A 22,845-nucleotide genomic window follows, 5' to 3' on the forward strand; every position below is an offset into this window, starting at 1 on the left:
TTCCAAAGTAATTCTGTTATCAAATTGTAAAAAAGTATTTTATATGCAGACTTTCTGATGCACCAGCTGCTACTAAGCATGTGCAAGAGTTCATAGTGTATACGTATATCATTGGCTGATGGCTGTCACATGATACATGGACAGGAAATGGAAGCAATTTTGAATGTAAAAATAAATAAATGCTCATTTGAAACTCAAAATTAGTGCTATTATATTATCTTGTTGCTATGCATTTGATGATTATGCGCTTCTACCATATTTGTTGGTGATTTAATAATCACCAAAGCACTAATGTATATTTCAATTTTCTCTGAAATGTCCCTTTAATAATATTTTTTTTGGGAACTTTCGAAACAAAACACTGCAACCAGTTTTCATGCAAAACATACACGTGAGTTTCTATTGAGTGGGCAAATGGAGTTGGTATGGCAGGCACTGCAAAGCATAGGCTTAACCCAGTACTTTTTCTGTAATATAGATGGCTAATTAGGTATATCTTCAATACAGAATATCATGGGAACGAAGAAAATTTGATTATAGAAGTAAACTGGAAACTTTTTTTAAATGGTATGAATCACAAAAAATGTTTAGGTTTCATATTCCTTTAATAAACGTTATCACATCACTCTCTTGTAATTATCACCTAAAATCCATTCCATCTACAGAGTAAGCAGTATTATCAATTTAACCTCAATGTACATAAAATTGCAATCTTCATCTTCTTACTATTAAGCTATTTACAGACTATTCATGGTTCTAAGAAAAATCAGGTGTTACTGCACAATATTAAAGGGACACTGTACCCAAAATTTTTCTTTCGTGATTCAGATTGAGCATGAAATTTTAAGCAACTTTCTAATTTACTTCTATTATCAAATTTTCTTCATTCTCTTGGTATCTTTATTTGAAATGCAAGAATGTAAGTTTGGATGCCGGCCCATTTTTGGTGAACAACCTGGGTTGTCCTTGCTGATTGGTGGATAAATTCATCCACCAATAAAAAAGTGCTGTCCAGAGTACTGAAACCAAAAAAAAGCTTAGATGCCTTCTTTTTCAAATAATGATAGCAAGAGAACGAAGAAAAATTGATAATAGGAGAAATTAGAAAGTTGCTTAAAATTGCATGCTGTTTCTGAATTACAAAAGAAAAAAATTGGGTACAGTGTCCCTTTAAGGCTGTGTTTCCATAACTACACATAGGGGCCGATTTATCGCGGCCCGAATGGGACCGTATACCCCTGTTTCCGCCCGAGACTTCAGGCTCGCCGGAAACAGGAGTTAAAGGGACAGTTTACTCAAAAAAAAATGTCCTCTCTAATTTGTTCCCAATGATCCACTTTACCTGCTTGAGTTTATTAAATGATTTACAAGTATTTCTATTATCCTTATATTAGCATTTGAAATAGTTGATTTAGCCTGTGGTATCCCCACCTAATCTGAAAGTTTTTGGCCTTAAGGCCAAGCTATAAATAAGCTATGTAAACACAGTCAGTAGAAAAAAATTACACTCACAGTGGGGTATAGAAGATATAAGGTAATAAAATGTTAATTTTCCATTGTTCTCTTCAAGTATTGCTGAATAGTTTATGGAACGGTATATGTACACAATGTGATAATGTAATGAGATCTGATTATACCTACAAGCTCAACCCATTTTATTAGGTTGTGGCTTCAAACAGCCAAAATCAGCAAATGAATATACACAAATAAGCCTTAACAAGCAAATTTCATACATTTTATACTCTGCAGCTGGTAAAAAAAATAATTGTTAACACATTAAAGGAAAAACAATTTTATAGTATACCGTCCCTTTAAGAAGCAGCGGTCTTAAAGTGAAAGTCAATCCTAGCATTTCACAAGCGCTAGGATTGACTATTGAAACAAATAAAGGGAACTTTCATTTATGAAGTATAAGATACTTCATGTAGAAAGCTGCTTTATTTGTTTCATCCGATCGGCGATTTGAGCTGCTAACAAATGCCAAGGCAAAAAAATAATTTCCTAAGAGGTGACGTTATCACCTCTTAGCCAATAGCAATGCGGTAAATCCGGCTCCCATGGGCGCCAGTCCGTATTTACCGCACTGCTATTGGCTAAGAAGTGAAAACGTCACCTCTTAGCAAAAAAAAAAAAGTTTGCAGTGGGCTTTGTTAGCAGCTGAAATTGCCGATCGGTTGAGACAAATAAAGGAGCTTTCTACATGAAGTATCTTATACTTATCTTATACTTCATGAATGAAAGTCCCCTTTATTTGTTTCAATAGTCAATCCTAGCGTTTGTGAAACGCTAGGATTAACTTTCACTTTAAGACCACTGCTCCTTAACTCGTCCACTGCCTCTGAGGCCACGGACATCAATCCGACTGATCTCATACGATCGGGTTGATTGACACCCCCTGCTAGCGGCCGATTGGCCGCGAATGTGGAGGGGGCGACATTGCACAAGCAGTTCACTAGAACTGCTTGTGCAATGATAAATGCAGACAGCGTATGCTGTCAGCATTTATCGAGGTCTGGCGGACATGATCGCTACAGCGGATCATGTCCGCCAGACATTTGAGAAATCGGACCCATAGCATCAAAAAGACTGTTTGTCAATGTGATACAAAAGAGATAAGTTACAGAAAACTCGTAAAAAGTTTGCATCGAATAATGGTTAAATTTATTGTAAGTATAGTTCAGCTCAATTGCAATACACGTGGCAAAGTAATTATATTCACAGCATCCTACATTGTACATTATGGATAAGCAAATGATTAGAAATAAATATTAATTCCATTCCCTTTTTTTTTTTTAAAAAAAAAAAGCTTTATTCAACACTTTAGCATACAAATAAACAACACAAAACGTGATAATCTGTCAAAATTAACTCAAGTTTCGATCAGGTATTTTCCTTTATCCATAGTTAACAGTTTTTGTTGATTTCAGTAACTTCTATTGTCGTCGTTGGATAATTTCTACTTAACAAAAATAATACATATTTACCCACAAATCAAAGTGTATAAGTAAAGCTCAAAATTAAATAACTCTACTCCTTAGTTTGTTTTTTTGTTTTTATCTTTTTTTTTATATTCCTAAACTCATCTGAATCAGGTTTAGCTTAGAGTAATGTGGTATCTTCAGCAATGCAGAATGCAGAATCCCAGCCCCTTCATTTCCTATTTCGTTCCTTTATTAATTTTGTCCCATAGAGATCTTCTTATATATTTATTTGTAAAATATTCACTATATCATAGTATAGATCCATCTGGTTCAACAATTGATAATAAAGTTTTTCCATTGATACTAAATGTTTTATTTGTGACTTCCATTCTATTATTGTCGGAGCTCTTTTCTGTTTCCAAAGTTTAGGTATAGTCTGTTTGGCACTGTTTAAGAGAATATACAATGCTTTGTCTTGTAATATTGATATTTTTGGTATTGGCTTAAATAGTAGAATGTTTATTGGGTCTAAAGCCAATTTTATTTCTAATAGTCTATTTATCTCATTTATTATTAGCGACCAATAAGTAGAGATTATTGGGCATAGCCACCATAAGTGTAGCATTGTACCTATTTCTCTGCATTCTCTCCAACATTGATCTGAGGAGTTAGGGAATATGGCTTTAATCCTATTAGGAGTTAAATACCATCTCATTAAAAATTTATAGTTTGTTTCCTGTATGCTAGACGATGTTGAAGCTTTAATATGCCGTTGGAAAATTATATTCCATTCTTTCCTTGTAGGTGGTACTATAAACTCTCGGGACCATGCTTTAGTATAGGATGGAAAATCTAAGGTTGTTGATACCATTATTGTTTTATAGATAAGTGACAATGTACCTTTTGTTGGTGTTTTCCCTGAGCATAATACTTCAAAAGGAAGCCTTTGTCTAGTTACGTCTTTTTCTTACGTGTATATCGAAACAAGATTTAAGCTGAAAGTACCTAAACCAGGAATTGAATATCGTCACCCCAGTATTAATTAATTCTACTTTTGATTTTAGACTGTTTCTGTTCATAAAAATGTAGAAAGGTAATGAATCCTCTAATGTGATTGTACTAATTTCTCTTCCATATTTACAGAATGGTAAGGAGTTATCTAGTATAATTGATGTAAGTGGAGAAGGTATTGTTGAAATTGGATTTTTTAATTTAAGGGTAATTTCCCACGTTCGTATCAATTCTTTAAGAATTGGATATATTTGCATATTTTTTGGCCATGTCTTTATAGGTAACCAGCAGTTGCTCCCTATTGTCTAACATCTATTAAGTTATGCTCTAATTGTACCCATTCTTTCAGTTTAAAGTTCTTACTCCAATCCACTATTCTCTGTAGTATTGCTGCTCTCCTATATTTTAGTAAACAGGGTACTCCCAGACCTCCTTTTTCCTTTGGTAGATAAAGAGTTACTCTGGATACTCTTGGGGTAATTCCCTGCCAAATATATCTGTTTAGTAGAGATTGAAACTTATTAATATACTTAGTGGATAGAGGAATTGGTAATGTCTGAAATAAGTATAGTAATCTTGGTAGGATGGTAATTTTTACTGCTTGGATTCTCCCTAACCAAGAAAGTGGTCTCTTTTTCCACCTATTTATTTCTATCTGAGTTTCTAGGTATAATTTTTCATAATTTAATTTAACTAGATCACTTTGATTATTCGCTATAGTGATTCCCAAATACTTAATAGTATTCAAAGTTATTTTCAGATTAGTATTTTGAGTGATTAATTGAAGAATTACGTTATCTAATCCATAACTCAAGATTTATGATTTGAGATGATTTATGGAGAAATTAGAATATTTACCATATTCTGTAAGTGCAGTTAAAACTGCCGGGATAGATTTAGCAGAATCAGATAATGTAAAAAGAACATCGTCTGCGTATAGAGAAATTTTAAAGTTAGTGTTCCCTATCTTAATACCATGTATATTTTCATTTTTCCTGATTTTAGATGCCATCACCTCAATTGCAATTGCAAATAGTAAAGGTGATAATGGGCACCCCTGCCTTGTGCCATTGCTTATATTAAACGGTGTTGATATTGAGTTGTTAAATTTGACAGTTGCATAAGGTGCGTTATATAAAGAGAAAATTCTTTCTATAAATGATTTACTAAAACCAAAATGATATAAAGTTAGACGTAAAAATTGCCAGTTTAACCGATCAAAGGCTTTTTCAGCGTCCATTGCTAAAATGACAGTTGGGATACCTTCTTTTTTCACATATTCTAAGATCTGTATAACTTTATTTGTATTATCCCTTGCTTCCCTCCCCGGGATAAAGCCCACTTGATTAAGATGGATAAGTTCAGGTAGCACCTTGTTTATTCTCTTTGCTAAGATTTTCCCATATATCTTTATATCTAAATTTAATAGGGAGATTGGTCTGTAATTACTTAGGGAATCCATTGATTTCCCCTGTTTTGGAATAACAGTTATTCTTGCTTCTAGCATATTCGGAGGGAAAGGTTTACCGATATCTATTTGTTGAAAGGCCCTAAGTAGGTACGGAATGAATATTTTCTGGAAGGTTTTGTAGTATTTTGCCGTTAAGCCATCTGGGCCAGGACTTTTCCCTGCTTTTAAATTTGTAATAGTTTCTGCTATTTCTTCAATAGTTATAGGTTGATCTAGCATATTTTTCATTTCTATAGAGAGGGATGGAAGGTATGTGTCTTGAATATATTTTTTACATTCATTAACAAAAACTTCAGAGGGGGGTTTGTCTTGTAAATGATATAGTTCTGAATAGTAATTACTGAAAGTTTGTCCTATTTCCTTTATAGTTTTTACACTTTTTCCATCTTTAGTTTTTAATTCCTGTACATAGGATTTAAGACTTTTCTTTTTAAGTGCCCTTGCTAACAATTTCCCGGATTTATTACCTTCATTAAAGAATTTCATTTTTAAATGGAGGGCTGATTGACAGGCTTTTTGATTTATATAATTTTGCAATACCTGCCTAGTTTCTGTTAGTTGTTTTAATATATTAACATCTTTGGGATCAAGCTTATGTAAGTGATCTAATCGTGATAGTTCCCTAGTTAAGGAGTTATATCTTTCCCTTCTCTTTTTTTTTACATATGCATTACATTTTATAAGATCCCCTCTGACATAACACTTATGTGTTTCCCATAATATTGATGGGGTCACATCCGGTGAGTTATTTATGTTAAAGAATTCTTGTAGAGATTCGGATAACTTCTGTGTAATTGTTAGATCAGACAATAGAAAATCATCCAATCTCCACAGAAAAGGGGTGTTTGGTTTGGTCGGCCATTCTAAAGATATTAACATTGCTGAATGGTCTGACCACGAGGTATGACTAATATAAGCTCTACTGATAAACTGTAGACTCTTTTGATCAAGAAAAATGTAATCAAGGCGTGAATATGTTTTACTAGTATGTGAAAAAAAAGAATAGTCTCTTTTATTGGGGTTAAGGTATCTCCATGAATCATGTATATGTCTGTTAGCAAAAATGGACCATATGGTTTTGAGTGTTTTCCGAGACACTGTAGATTTCGATACTGAGGAGTCTAGATTTGGGTCAAATGGGAAATTTAAATCTCCTCCTAAAATTAGCATTCCCTGAGCAAAATCCAGAATTCTATTAAATATTTTTTTTAAAAATTCAGTGTTAGTGTTATTAGGTGCGTATATATTTACAATTGTCACCAGACTCCCATATAGTAATCCTTTTATTGCCAAGTATCTACCTTCCCTATCTTTATCTATCTTGCTATCTTGTATGTTAGAAATGGTATCCCTTTCCTGATTAATATACAAACTCCTCTTTGTCTAGTGTTAAACGAACTATGGAAGTGGCGATCAAAATTGAAATCCAAATATTTTGGTTCTTTATTTGGTCTAAAGTGTGTCTCTTGGAGCATTAAGATATCTGCCCTTTTAAACTTGAAATCTAGGAAGGCCTGTTTCCTTTTTTGTGGTATGTTAAAACCTTTTACATTTTGTGTAATTAAAATTAATTGCTGTTTATTACTATTTGCCATGTTTTATTGATAAAGAAAATTTGTAGATTCTGCACCGCTGAAGACACCGCAATGTATCATTTAAAATTTGACAAGTAGCTAATCCTGAAGAGAATCTATTGTTATCATTGGTCTTACAGTTCAACATGTTTCTATTCATCATAGTAGTTAGCTGATTATACCAATTATACCTTAACAAAAAACAAAACATAAAACAATAATTGGCTTCAAAATGAAGCCACAACTCCACCTCTTTTTTAAGAAATGAAGTTAGAGGAAAGACCTTGGAGACCAACTTACTATGTTTATCATTCTTTCTTATATATATAATAATAAAAAAAAAAAAAAGAAAGACCCATGACAACTCAACAATGTAACTATCATAGTTTGCATATGATTAATATACATATTTACTTACTATATATCTAAAACTATATTCATGTTCTGGCCTACGCGATATAACAAATTAAACACAATGTACACAGTAAGCACAATACTGTACCTCACCATTTCTTCTTATTTAGTCCATTAAGGATATCATTATTTCTCTCTAGAAAAGTCTTCATTTGCTATAATTGGTATCCCTGTATCCCTGACCCTTAGATTTGGGTTTTCCACCCCAGCATCTGTACTTTCAGTAGACCCTTTTTTCCTCACCGGGATCGTTTTCCATTCTTCTTGCGTTCTCCTCTTTATATTCCCCATTTCCGTTATGGTGTTCTGTTGTGGGTTTAGTAAATCTGGTTGTTCTAATCCTAAGGTTTTACAAAAGTCCTGTATATCTTTTAATTTGGAGCATGTGATTCTTTTATCCTCATGTATTACTGAAAGATGAAATGGAAACCCCCTAATAAGGATTAGAGGAGTGCCTGAATCAGTGACACCAAAAGAATTTCAGACATATCTCACAGCCCTCTTTGCTTTCATGCTAGGAGATCCTGCACTTACAAATATTAAGTGGGAGAGAGCACATCGTGCTTTAAGATCAAAACCAAAAGATAACGCACCACCAAGAGATATAATAATAAAATTTAAGAGCTTCCTGAAAAAAGAAGAAATACTTACAGCATCTAGGATGAAACAACCTATCAAATTTAGAGGTGTAACACTACAATTTTACGCAGATATATCCCCGAGAACACTTCAGAAGAGAAAAGAATTTGCTCCGCTTACGATGCTGTTAAGATTCCATTCCCCTTTTTGACAGATAAAAGTATATCACAAGTAGTGTGCTTAATATGAGCAAAGCCATGATTGTCATATTTTCTAGCTAATAAAGCTAAAGTTAATAATGGATCATAATATCTTCTTTACTTTTAAAATGTCTTCCTCTACGAATGTGTCATATAAAGAAAACAAAGAATGGACTATGGTCTGTAGTGCACTATGTGTTGGTGATGAAGGTGCTAAAATATATACTCAACCAACACAGCCCCTATAGTAGATCTTAACTTGCAATATAAGCACATTGTACTTACCTGGAAGCATGATGGGCCTGGTTTTCCTGGAGGTATTTCTGCCTGATAATACACTTTCAGCTCAGGGGTCACTGCAATAATAGTTTTAATCACAAGTGAAATGATATCAGACCATACTTTCTTGATGTCAACTCCTTTAGAGGAAAGTCTATAAAGAATACTGGAAAATGTTCTCTTGCTGCCAGTGTGCATGCTATCGGAATGGATAAAATTCCCACTGTGAATATTAAGTGAGTAGTTTGTCAGATGCATATACAAATGGTGGAGATTTTTAATGGTGGGTTCTTGGTATGGCTCTGTACAAAACCTTGAGAGACCATCTTTGGCTATATATATTTCAAGTGGTTCTAAAGATCGCAATAAGACATAAAGACGGATGTCAAACTTTAGTTTGTCCATGAGAAGGGGTTTGCTAATGTATTCTTGTACCACTGAAGGCTTATTCTGCAACATCCTCAAACTTCTGATTTCATTAGGGTCTTTAATTAGGAAGATTCCATCTCCTTGACAACCACCATCAGGTTTCACTATAAAAGTGGGTTTCCACAAAGGTTCTTTTTCTTTTTCTATGTGCACCTGAAAATATATGAAAAGCATTTTCCCAGTGAGCATAGTGAGTGTATTTCATGTTAGACAACATAGTAAGGAAACATGCATGAAACATTCAAAAGTTTGAGGCATATCACTGGTGATTCCATCTCATTTTTTAAAGCAGTAATAAAGCCTAATAAATGTCTAACATAAGATAGAATAAAACAAAAAATAAAGCATGTATACTTGTACTAGATCTCTCTCTGCTTGAAATAGCATAGCAGACATGATCTGGTATTCAATTCCATAGCAGGAAGGCACTGTAAACAGCAGTGATTATTGGTTGTAGAGTAACCCTGTTTCTGTAATATCTACTCATAGATGAGAGAGAGAGAGAGAGAGAGAAGGGGGAGAGGAGAGAGAGAAGAGATGAGAAAGAGAGAGATGAGAGAGAGAAAACAGAGATGAGAGAGATGAGAGAGGAGACAGAGATGAGAGAGAGATGAGAGAGAGAGAGAGAGCGAAAGAAATAGAGGAGACAGAGATGAGAGAGAGAGAGATGAGAGAGAGAGAGAGAGAGAGGAGACAGAGATGAGAGAGAGAGAGAGATGAGAGAGAGAGAGAGCGAAAAAAATAGAGGAGACAGAGATGAGAGAGAGAGAGATGAGAGAGAGGAGAGAGAGATATTACACACCAAAGGAAAGGCCTAGCAGTGGTTATGTCTGTCTCAGTGTGAAACACATCTGAAATGCCTGCCCTTTGCAGAGTCTGTAACAAGTAAAACTTGTTTAATATACAGTTTTAATAATAACATGGAAGATAACTTGTGTCATTATGGGCCCTGCACATCTGTATATTAGTAACAAGCAGAAGGTAGTAGTTTACAAACTGGCACAACAAGTGTATCCGCTGCAGACAAAACTATGTTTGGACTGCTCCTTTGGCCATTTCTGAATCAGTATTCATAGTTTTATAAGTTAAACAGAATTACAGTCAACAGAGGAAAGATGTCTTTGGCTTGTAGGATCTCTGAAGGGAAGTATTCCAACCAATGAAAAGTATGTGAATGATGTGTCCTGTACTACACCACTAACTGGACTTGGTATCTAGGATTCAGCCACTAACTTGAATTATCCTTCTCTAGGGGCTGTGCCATACACCTGATATTTGAGGACAAAGCATGTGGACATAACTCAGTAAAGTAACAATAAACAATTCATTTTTAAACATTACTGAAAATCTGTACTATAAAGGTGGTTTTGTTTCTGTGCCCACCTGCCAACCATCTTTTAGATTTGTGGTAGAGTTTCATTGGGGAGTGTTCGTCACCAAAAAATAACCGTACAATAGGATTGATCCAAAGAAACCGGTTACTGCTTCAACATCTGCGACATATACAGTACAGCAGACCAACTCATATCGGAGTTTGGACCAGCATACCTATTTGAGAACTACCGTTATCTCCTGTTGTGTGTGTGAATACTGAGTCCCTGCATCTTTGAGCTAGATACTGTGCACTACGGAACTGCCATCAGAACTTTAATTCATTTTACTTAATTAACACTCTTAATACATTAGTGTATTTCATTTGAGGAGGAATTAATTGTCTGCTGGTAAGTAATCACTTATTAACGGCATACAATGGGTGGAAAAAAATGACAAAACATTTCTTGTAAGGGAAGTTGGTCATTAGAGCCATTCTCTATATGGACAAAGGTGCAATCACTGATTTAAATTAGCGTTTGTCCTCTAGACGATGCCCATTTTATGCAAATATTATAAAAAAGGATATATCCATCTAATCTGTGCGCAACAAATTGTTCTGCAATGACTCACACATCTTTAACATCAAAGAGGTCAGACAAATGTCTAAAGAAATGTAAGTGAAATCCTTACAGATGCACCTTGCTAAACTCATTGCATTATGGTTCTTTGACATGATTATTCTGGAAATATACTGTCATTTTTTTTTCTTTCATAAGATATTGTCTCATAATTCAAAAGTGTTGCAGTGCCCCCTAATGGGAACTTGCTGTAATTGAAAAATAAATTTTTATTTCCTGCAAAATAAATAAAAAATAAATAACAAAAAAACGGTATTAAACATATTAAATTAGGAGGCATGTATAAAAAAATAAATCATTTTGTTCAGTCAGATTTATTTTTAGAAGGGGGAAGAGGTATGTAATACTGTAATGTAGATATCTGCAACATTATATATATTTTAACCCTTTAAGGACACAGCTTTCAGTTTGCTCAATTGTTTTATGACGGAAAAATTCTGTTGCATGTCCTTAAGAGGTTAATTATAATAAAACAAGATATGTTTATGGTCCAACTGAGTCCAAGTAAATCATACCAAGATATCTGTCCTGATTATAGAAAAGGTGTGTGCTTATAATTGTAATATATTTCACATTTTGTAATATAAGGACTTTACATTTTTGATGGGTTGTGAAAAATGCCACACATTTATAAATCTCAGAAAGCTGTTAAATATACAAGATAGACAAAATACATATTAAAATGAAATTGTAGTATTTCTTATATATGCACACTATATATTAGCAATTAAGCCCTGCATTGTAAAAGGTCTACAAATATAAAACATATTTAATATGCACAGTATATCTAAGCAATTAAGCGCTGCATTATAAAATGTTTGTACATAAAATAAATGCTTTATATATGCACAGTATATATCAGCAATTAAGTGCTGCATTATAAAATGTCTGTACATACAATAAATGTTTTATATATGTACAGTGTAAATCAGCAATTAAGCACCTCACTACAAAAGGGTCTATACATACAATACATATTTTATAAATGCACAGTATATATCAGCAATTAAAGTCAGCTGACAGTGTTCTGTATGCTAGAACAACTATTGGTTTAGAGGTGCAAACGTCAACTCATTGGTAGAAGAGCGCTCTACCGTAGGCGGCCGGAGGCACTTAGTTTAGCAAGCTGAGGCGGGACAGACAGGGTAAGTTTAGCACCCTTTTTTTGATAAATGATGACAAACTCCACTTTACTTCTAGTGCTGGTAAATCCTAGCGTTTGTTAAACAATCAACTTTAAAATCACTTTAACATTCCAGCTATGAGGGGAGAGTTGACCATCACTTTAAGTGCTGCATTATAAAAGGTCTGTACATATAATAAGGCCTTGAACACAATCTATCTGTGATTTTCTCCCAAAATAGATTTTTGCTCTTCGGCTGAATTGGGAGCCGAGTTTCTTAAGTGATAACAATTCTATATCATTTTGTTTGTTAAAAATCTGCAGCCGCAAATTAGTTTTTTACAGAAAACCTGTTTTTGAAATAAAAACTGGGAGGTCTCTCTAAGCTATATGCACAGTATATGCACAGTATATATATTAACAATTAAGCGCTGCATTATAATAGATCTGTACTTATAATAAATATTTTATATATGCACAGTATATATATATATATATATATATATATATATATATATATATATTAGCAATTAAGCTCTGCATTACAAAAGATCTGTACTTATAATAAATATTTTATATATGCACAGTATATATATTAGCAATTAAGCTCTGCATTACAAAAGATCTGTACTTATAATAAATATTTTATATATGCACAGTATATATATATTAGCAATTAAAGGGACACTGTAGTCAGAAATGAAATCATATAAATAACGTAATATACATCTAACTATATATTTTTCTAATTTACATTATTTACCAAATATTTAGCGTTTATAAAATATATCTGTTTCAAATATTTAATTTTTCCAAACCTACTTGTAGCTCTGCAGTTACGGATTCCCAATCCGTGCTGACAACTGCAGTTGAAACATGGCGTCTTTGGTGAGTATTGCGCATGCGCGAGTTAGCTCAGCGTCACCGCAAACGTCAGCATCTGAAGATACCTAAGGCAGTAGAATCTATAGAGCTGCAGTTGATTGAGCTGCGCAAGTCACGTAAGTAATCTTCTTGACTACGCTTTGAGAATCTCCCTAGAATAAACGAGCAAATGATAATTTAGAAATCAATCTTCAATACATCTGTTGCCAAATGTCAGTTTACGATGAAAAAAGAAGTAATGCAGTAATTTTGTTTTCACTTTATATGTGATCAATTGTTTATTTTCTGCATTTATTTATTTTTGGGAACTCAAAACCGTATATCCTTTAATTAAATACAATTAAAGGATATACGGTTTTGAGTTCCCAAAAATAAATAAATGCAGAAAATAAACAATTCATCACACAAAGTGAAAACAAAATTACTGCTTTACTTCTTTTTTCATTGTAAACTGACAGAACACATTTGGCAACAGATAAGACGTTTCTATCATTATTAGAAAGTCTGGCTAACCGATTGCATAGATTTTTCACTCAAATGCGCAAGCGTGAAACAAACTATGGTGTGGGTAACTTCGGCTTCTTGGATTTGCAATGCGCATGCGCGATTTACCAGATTTGATGCGCAGGCTTATTAGTAAGGGTTAGCTGGCTAATTTTATGCATAACATCGATCTGCAATTGGTCAAAGTGTTTGTATACACACTATGCAGAAAACGGTGGGCTGGAAAAGGTGACGTCATGGCCGGGTAATGTAGATTAAAAATATAAGCTTCTAAAGCTTCGTTTTTGAAAATATATAGGTTTGCAGATGTTAATAGATAAACCTTAAACAAAATATGTGAATATTGTGTATTTAAAAACGGAAAAAACAGTAATCCTTTAAGCGCTGCATTATAATAGATCTGTACTTATAATAAATATTTTATATATGCAAAGTATGTATATATATATATATATATATATATATATATATATATATATATTAGCAATTAAGCCCTGCATTATAAAAAGTCTGTACATACAATAAATGTTTTATGTAAACTTCCTGCATTGGTGGTTATAACTACTGTGTGTTGGTTAAAAATGTATCCCTTATTCTTATAGGGTAGCATCTGATTTTTCAATGAATGTCTGTAATTGTTGTAAACAAATACAGAACACACGCAAACAGATCTCAGCATCTGTTAGTAGGTGATAGAACCATTAAACATGCTCTTTTATACCAAATCTCTCAGCTGCAAAATGATAAACACGTCTTGCGCTGCTCATCAGACTGGTCTTCTTCAATAAACAGGACAATTCTGTTTGTAGACGTGTTTCATTTGCAGCCGCACTACTGAGATTATGAACTGACATAACATGAGTTGATATGAAACGGGCATCTGGTGTCCAGGAACTGGACCAAAACCACCAGGCTGTGTCAAACAGGCCACATCTGTCAGTAGGTAATTATTTTTAGCCGCTTCCAACCTGGGCTGGATTCGAACCAATGACCTTGAAACACAAACTCTATATTCTTCTGCCAATCAACAAAGTCATCTGTGTAACAATTCCTTCTTTTTTGTTATCTAGAAACCAAATAACACCTCCAGGGACTATATGTCCTGCTTGTTTGTAGGAATTTAGCAAAGGGATTTATTGTATTGATAGATTCCACTAAATGAATTGTGCTCTAAAGCAGCATTTCTCAATTAGATAAGGTGTGAGGTTGTTGTCCAACTTCAGAGTGCTTTACTATTTATCACTATGGTCTATTTTATCATTCCATTATAAATGTGTTAATTAAAATTACAGGGAGATGCTAAGATCAAGTCTGTTTTCAGATTTAAAATTGTGTTCTGCACCAGAATTGCAGTATAACAAATATATTAACTCTTTATTATTGCTGTATAACATAAAATAAGACACCCAGCATTTTAGCTATTCATTTATTATTGCAGTAAAAAAAAGTATACAATCAGCATATTAGCTATGAATTAACTATTTATTACTGCTGTACAACAAGAAAAAATTATGGTTACCCGATAAATTCTTTTTTTATGGTGGTGAGAGTCCACAAGCCATTACTCCTGGAATTCAACTCCTGGCCACTAGGAGGAGACAAAGATACCCAAAGCTCTCAGAGCACTTAATCTCTTCCACTTCTCTGGTATTCTAGTCTGCATATAGCCAAGCAATGAGAAGTAGAAAGGTAGAAAAGGACAAAGTAGGAAAAACTAGAACTGCAAACTAGAACTGATCCAAAAAAAAGTAAAAACATAATTTATGCTTACCTGATAAATTTATTTCTCTTGTAGTGTATCCAGTCCACGGATCATCCATTACTTGTGGGATATTCTACTTCCCAACAGGAAGTTGCAAGAGGATCACCCACAGCAGAGCTGCTATGTAGCTCCTCCCCCAGCTGTCATATCCAGTCATTCGACCGAAAACAAACAGAGAAAGGAGAAACCATAGGGTGCAGTGGTGACTGTAGTTTAATTAAAATTTAGACCTGCCTTAAAAGGACAGGGCGGGCCGTGGACTGGATACACTACAAGATAAATAAATTTATCAGGTAAGCATAAATTATGTTTTCTCTTGTTAAGTGTATCCAGTCCACGGATCATCCATTACTTGTGGGATACCAATACCAAAGCTAAAGTACACGGATGATGGGAGGGACAAGGCAGGATTAAGCAGAAGGAACCACTGCCTGAAGAACCTTTCTCCCAAAAACAGCCTCCGAAGAAGCAAAAGTATCAAATTTGTAAAATTTGGAAAAGGTGTGAAGCGAAGACCAAGTTGCGGCCTTGCAAATCTGTTCAACAGAGGCCTCATTTTTAAAGGCCCAGGTGGAAGCCACAGCTCTAGTAGGATGAGCTGTAATCATTTCAGGGGGCTGCTGTCCAGCAGTCTCATAGGCTAGGCGTATTACGCTCCAAAGCCAAAAGGAAGGAGAGGTTGCCGAAGCTTTTTGACCTCTCCTCTGTCCAGAGTAAACGACAAACAGGAAGATGTTTGATGAAAATCCTTAGTAGCTTGTAAGTAAAACTTCAAGGCACGGACTACATCCAGATTATGTAAAAGACGTTCCTTCTTTGAAGAAGGGATAGGACACAATGATGGAACAACAATCTCTTGATTGATATTCTTGTTAGAAACCACCTTAGGTAAAAACCCAGGTTTGGTACGCAGAACTACCTTATCTGCATGAAAAATCAGATAAGGAGAATCACATTGTAAGGAAGATAGCTCAGAGACTCTCCGAGCCGAGGAAATAGCCATCAAAAACAGAACTTTCCAAGATAAAAGTTTAATATCAATGGAATGAAGGGGTTCAAACGGAACTCCTTGAAGAACCTTAAGAACCAAGTTTAAGCTCCACGGGGGAGCAACAGGTTTAAACACAGGCTTAATTCTAACCAAAGCCTGGCAAAATGCCTGGACGTCTGGAACCTCTGCCAGATGCTTGTGCAAAGGAATAGACAGAGCAGAAATCTGTCCCTTTAAGGAACTAGCTGATAATCCTTTGTCCAAGCCCTCTTGGAGAAAGGACAATATTCTAGGAATCCTAACCTTACTCCATGAGTAATTCTTGGATTCACACCAATAAAGATATTTACTCCATATCTTGTGGTAGATTTTCCTGGTAACAGGCTTTCGTGCCTGTATTAAAGCATCAGTGACTGACTCGGAGAAGCCACGCTTTGATAGAATCAAGCGTTCAATCTCCATGCAGTCAGTCTCAGAGAAATTAGATTTGAATGATTGAAAGGACCTTGTATCAGAAGGTCCTGTCTTAGAGGCAGAGTCCATGGTGGAAAGGATGACATGTCCACTAGGTCTGCATACCAAGTCCTGCGTGGCCACGCAGGCACTATCAGAATCACTGATGCTCTCTCCTGTTTGATTTTGGCAATCAGTCGAGGGAGCAGAGGAAACGGTGGAAACACATAAGCCAGGTTGAAGAACCAAGTCGCTGCTAGAGCATCTATCAGCGTCGCTTCTGGGTCCCTGGACCTGGATCCGTAACAAGGAAGCTTGGCGTTCTGGCGAGACACCATGAGATCCAACTCTGGTTTGCCCCAACGATGAATCAATTGAGCAAACACCTCCGGATGGAGTTACCACTCCCCCGGATGGAAAGTCTGACGACTTAGAAAATCCGCCTCCCAGTTCTCCACGCCTGGGATATGGATTGCTGACAGGTGGCAAGAGTGGTACTCTGCCCAGCAAATTATTTTTGAGACTTCTAACATCGCTAGGGAACTCCTGGTTCCCCCTTGATGGTTGATGTAAGCCACAGTCGTGATGTTGTCCCACTGAAATCTGATGAACCTCAGTGTTGCTAACTGAGGCCAAGCCAGAAGAGCCTTGAATATTGCTCTTAACTCCAGAATATTTATTGGAAGGAGTTTCTCCTCCTGAGCCCACGATCCCTGTGCCTTCAGGGAGTTCCAGACTGCACCCCAACCTAGAAGGCTGGCATCTGTTGTTACAATTGTCCAATCTGGCCTGCGAAAGGTCATACCTTTGGACAGGTGTACCCGAGACAACCACCAGAGAAGAGAATCTCTGGTCTCTTGATCCAGATTTAGCAGAGGGGACAAATCTGTGTAATCCCCATTCCACTGACTCAGCATGCATAATTGCAGCGGTCTGAGATGAAGGCGCGCAAATGGCACTATGTCCATTGCCGCTACCATTAAGCCGATTACCTCCATACACTGAGCTACCGAAGGGCGCGGAATGGATTGAAGAACACGGCAAGCATTTAGAAGTTTTGATAACCTGGACTCCGTCAGGTAAATTTTCATTTCTACAGAATCTATAAGAGTCCCTAAGAAGGAGACTCTTGTGAGTGGGGATAGAGAACTCTTTTCCTCGTTCACTTTCCACCCGTGCGACCTCAGGAATGCCAGAACTATCTCTGTATGAGACTTGGCAACTTGAAAGCTTGACGCCTGTATCAGGATGTCGTCTAGATACGGAGCCACCGCTATGCCTCGCGGTCTTAGAACCGCCAGAAGTGAGCCCAGAACCTTTGTAAAGATTCTCGGGGCTGTAGCCAACCCGAAGGGAAGAGCTACAAATTGGTAATGCCTGTCTAGAAAGGCAAACCTTAGAAACCGATGATGATCTTTGTGAATCGGTATGTGAAGGTAGGCATCCTTTAAGTCCACTGTGGTCATGTATTGACCTTCTTGGATCATGGGTAGGATGGTCCGAATAGTTTCCATTTTGAAAGATGGAACTCTGAGGAATTTGTTTAAGATCTTTAGATCCAAAATTGGTCTGAAGGTTCCCTCTTTTTTGGGAACCACAAACAGATTTGAATAAAAACCCTGTCCTTGTTCCGTCCGCGGAACTGGATGGATCACTCCATAACTAGGAGGTCTTACACACAGCGTAGGAATGCCTCTTTCTTTATCTGATTTGCAGATAGCCTTGAAAGATGAAATCACCCTTGTGGAGGGGAAGCTTTGAAGTCCAGAAGATATCCCTGAGATATGATCTCCAACGCCCAGGGATCCTGAACATCTCTTGCCCACGTCTGGGCGAAGAGAGAAAGTCTGCCCCCTACTAGATCCGTCGCCGGATAGGGGGCCGTTCCTTCATGCTGTCTTAGAGGCAGCAGCAGGCTTTCTGGCCTGCTTGCCTTTGTTCCAGGACTGGTTAGGTTTCCAGGCCTGCTTAGATTGAGCAAAAGTTCCCTCTTGTTTTGAAGCGGAGGAAGTTGATGCTGCCCCTACCTTGAAATTTTGAAAGGCACGAAAATTAGACTTTTTGGCCTTTGCTTTGGCCCTGTCCTGAGGAAGGGTGTGACCCTTACCTCCAGTAATGTCAGCAATAATTTCCTTCAAACCAGGCCCGAATAAGGTCTGCCCCTTGAAAGGAATGTTGAGTAATTTAGACTTCGAAGTCACGTCAGCTGACCAGGATTTAAGCCATAGCGCCCTACGCGCTTGGATGGCGAATCCGGAATTCTTAGCTGTTAGTTAGTCAAATGAACAATGGCATCAGAAACAAATAAGTTAGCTAGCTTAAGTGTTCTAAGCTTGTCAATAATTTCAGTCAATGGAGCTGTATGGATGGCCTCTTCCAGGGCCTCAAACCAGAATGCCGCCGCGGCCGTGACAGGCGCAATGCATGCAAGGGGCTGTAAAATAAAACCTTGTTGAATAAACATTTTCTTAAGGTAACCCTCCAATTTTTTATCCATTGGATCTGAAAAAGCACAACAGTCCTCAACCGGGATAGTAGTACGCTTTGCTAAAGTAGAAACTGCTCCCTCCACCTTAGGGACCGTCTGCCATAAGTCCCGTGTAGTGGCGTCTATTGGAAACATTTTTCTAAATATAGGAGGAGGGGAAAAAGGCACACCCGGTCTATCCCACTCCTTGCTAATAATTTCTGTAAGCCTTTTAGGTATAGGAAAAACATCAGTACACACCGGCACCGCATAGTATTTATCCAGCCTACACAATTTCTCTGGTACTGCAACTGTGTTACAGTCATTCAGAGCAGCTAATACCTCCCCAAGCAACACACGGAGGTTCTCAAGCTTAAATTTAAAATTAGAAATCTCTGAATCAGGTTTCCCCGAATCAGAGATGTCACCCACAGACTGAAGCTCTCCGTCCTCATGATCTGCATATTGTGACGCAGTATCAGACATGGCCCTTACAGCATCTGCGCGCTCTGTATTTCTCCTAACCCCAGAGCAATCGCGCTTGCCTCTTAATTCAGGCAACCTGGATAATACCTCTGACAGGGTATTATTCATGATTGCAGCCATGTCCTGCAAGGTAATCGCTATGGGCGTCCCTGATGTAATTGGCGCCATATTAGCGTGCATCCCCTGAGCGGGAGGCGAAGGGTCTGACACGTGGGGAGAGTTAGTCGGCATAACTTCCCCCTCGTCAGAATCTTCTGGTGATAATTCTTTTATAGATAAAGACTGATCTTTACTGTTTAAGGTGAAATCAATACATTTAGTACACATTCTCCTATGGGGCTCCACCATGGCTTTCAAACATAATGAACAAGTAGTTTCCTCTGTGTCAGACATGTTTAAACAGACTAGCAATGAGACTAGCAAGCTTGGAAAACACTTTAAACAAGTTTACAAGCAATATAAAAAACGTTACTGCACCTTTAAGAAACACAAATTTTGTCAAAATTTGAAATAACAGTGAAAAAAGGCAGTTACACTAACGAAATTTTTACAGTGTAAATGGATGATTAACCCCTTAATACCCAAAACGGAATAATAAATGACAAAAACGTTTTTGTTTTTTGTTTTTCAAACAGTCACAACAACTGCCACTACTGTGGCTTTTTACCTCCCTCAAAAACGACTTTGAAGCCTTTTGAGCCCTCCAGAGATGTCCTGGATCATGCAGGAAGAAGCTGGATGTCTGTGTCTGTAATTTTTGCTGTGCAAAAAAAACGGCAAAATAGGCCCCTCCCACTCATATTACAACAGTGGAAAGCCTAAGGAAACTGTTTCTAGGCAAAATTCAAGCCAGCCATGTGGAAAAAAACTAGGCCCCAATAAGTGTTATCACCAAATACATATAAAAACGATTAAACATGCCAGTAAACGTTTTATATTACATTTTTATAAGAGTATGTATCTCTATTAATAAGCCTGATACCAGTCGCTCTAACTGCATTTAAGGCTTTACTTACATTAGTTCGGTATCAGCAGCATTTTCTAGCAAATTCCATCCCTAGAAAAATATTTTAACTGCACATACCTTATTGCAGGAAAACCTGCACGCCATTCCCTCTCTGAAGTTACCTCACTCCTCAGAATATGTGAGAACAGCCATGGATCTTAGTTACTTCTGCTAAGATCATAGAAAACGCAGGCCAATTCTGCTTCTAAATACTGCCTGAGATAAACAGTACACTCCGGCACCATTTAAAAATAACAAACTTTTGATTGAAGAATAAACTAAGTATAAAACACCACACTCCTCTTACGACCTCCATCTTGGTTGAGGCTTGCAAGAGAATGACTGGATATGACAGCTGGGGGAGGAGCTATATAGCAGCTCTGCTGTGCGTGATCCTCTTGCAACTTCCTGTTGGGAAGGAGAATATCCCACAAGTAATGGATGATCCGTGGACTGGATACACTTAACAAGAGAAGAATAAAAATGGGCGGGTCTTGTGGACTCTCACCCCTATGAAATAAATTAATTTATCAGGTTAGCTACAAACCAAGTACATTAGCTATTGATTAAATATTTATTATTGCAGTATAATAAAAAAATATAAGCTATTAAGTGCTAGATTACAAGTGGAGCACTAATTTAATTTGCCTGTTTAGGGGCATGCAATAAATAACCAGCCATTACAAGTGACTGCTTATTAGTGCTTATAAAATTAACCAGAGATCAGATCTCTGGTTAATTTTATAAATATGCCCCAAATGCCCCCAAAATACAGTGTAGCATTGTAGCATCTTTATTTGTTTAATAAAATAACTGCACTAGGCAGAATTTTGAGGGTAAAGTTAGCGGAAGTGGGGTGAAAAAAAATGGCACTGAAAAGTGTCTTTCAATAGCGGTCTATGGGAACTGTGTGTCCGCAGTAAATATATCTGTATATGCTTATATACATATTTATGTGTTAATATGTGTATATACACATTAACACATAAATATATATGTATATAATCATACACATATATATTTGATATTGCTGGCCATCACTGTGCTACTTACCCGTTTTGCTTAGGATCTGTGCCGTCTTTTATTGGAGCCAATGGAAACGCGCTCTTGTGAACGCAATGCTTCTGTGCACGCACATTAGCGTGCACTGATATTACAAAGTGGAGCACAAATATTGCTTTAGCGAAAGAGATATTTTGCACTCCACATATAATCTGTCCCTAACTCTTTATTATTTCAGTATAACAAAAAATTACACACCAGCATATTAGCTATCAATTAATTCTTTATTATAGCAGTATAACAAAAAATACACACCCAACATACAAGCTATTAACTCTTTAGCTGGAATTACAAGTGGGTGGTTAATTATGTTAATGAAAGCATTTGAAGATTTTTTATTGGATAACGTAGAGCACTCATTGCGGTCAAACTACAAGTGGTGCGTTAAATGCTGTGCATAAGCGTAAATCAAAATAGCTGTAAAATTTAGAGCAATTTAGTCAGTCCAGCCAAGGAATATATCTAAAAGGGCCTTTATTTGTGCATAGGGGGTCCTAAAAAATAAAACTTGATCTTATTTTTTTAGAACTCCTATCAACAAATAAAGATCATTATAGATATATTCTTTGGCTGAACTGATTTATTTGATTGGTGCTATTTTTAACTGTTTTCTAATTCCTTTTTGACTCCTGTGAAAGACCTCAGCTTGTTTTCGTAGTTGATGTGTAGATGATGATGTTCATGCAAATTCTTCCAGCTTATGACCCAGGCTTGTTTTTCTACTGATGCTGTCTGGTTTCCAGACTGGGTTTATACTTATCAGACTGCCGCCAGTGTATGGCCCAGGTTTGTTCTTCTATTGATGCTGTCTGGTTTCCAGACTGGGTTTATACTTATCAGACTGCCGCCAGTGTATGGCCCAGGCTTGTTCTTCTATTGATGCTGTCTGGTTTCCAGACTGGGTTTATACTTATCAGACTGCCGCCAGTGTATGGCCCATGCTTGTTCTTCTATTGATGCTGTCTGGTTTCCAGACTGGGTTTATATTTATCAGACTGCCGTCAGTGTACGGCCCAGGTTTGTTCTTCTATTGATGCTGTCTGGTTTCCAGACTGGGTTGATACTTATCGGACTGCCACCAGTGTATGGGCCAGGATTGTTTTTCTATTGATGCTGTCTGGTTTCCAGCCTGGGTTTATACTTATCAGACTGCCACCAGTGTATGGCCCAGGCTTGTTCTTCTATTGATGCTGTCTGGTTTCCAGACTGGGTTTATACTTATCAGACTGCCGTCAGTGTACGGCCCAGGTTTGTTCTTCTATTGATGCTGTCTGGT

General features: G+C 36.8%; 1 protein-coding gene across 1 annotated transcript in view; it reads right to left on the bottom strand.

Moving 5' to 3' along the window:
* TTLL11 (tubulin tyrosine ligase like 11) overlaps positions 1-22,845 on the bottom strand; it is a 345,612-nt gene that overhangs the window by 209,354 nt on the left and 113,413 nt on the right. The window contains 1 exon segment of the mRNA XM_053695417.1: positions 8,456-9,031. Within this exon segment, the coding sequence (XP_053551392.1) occupies positions 8,456-9,031 (576 nt within the window).

The sequence above is a fragment of the Bombina bombina genome, chromosome 12, assembly GCF_027579735.1.
Source record: "Bombina bombina isolate aBomBom1 chromosome 12, aBomBom1.pri, whole genome shotgun sequence".
NCBI lineage: Eukaryota > Metazoa > Chordata > Amphibia > Anura > Bombinatoridae > Bombina > Bombina bombina.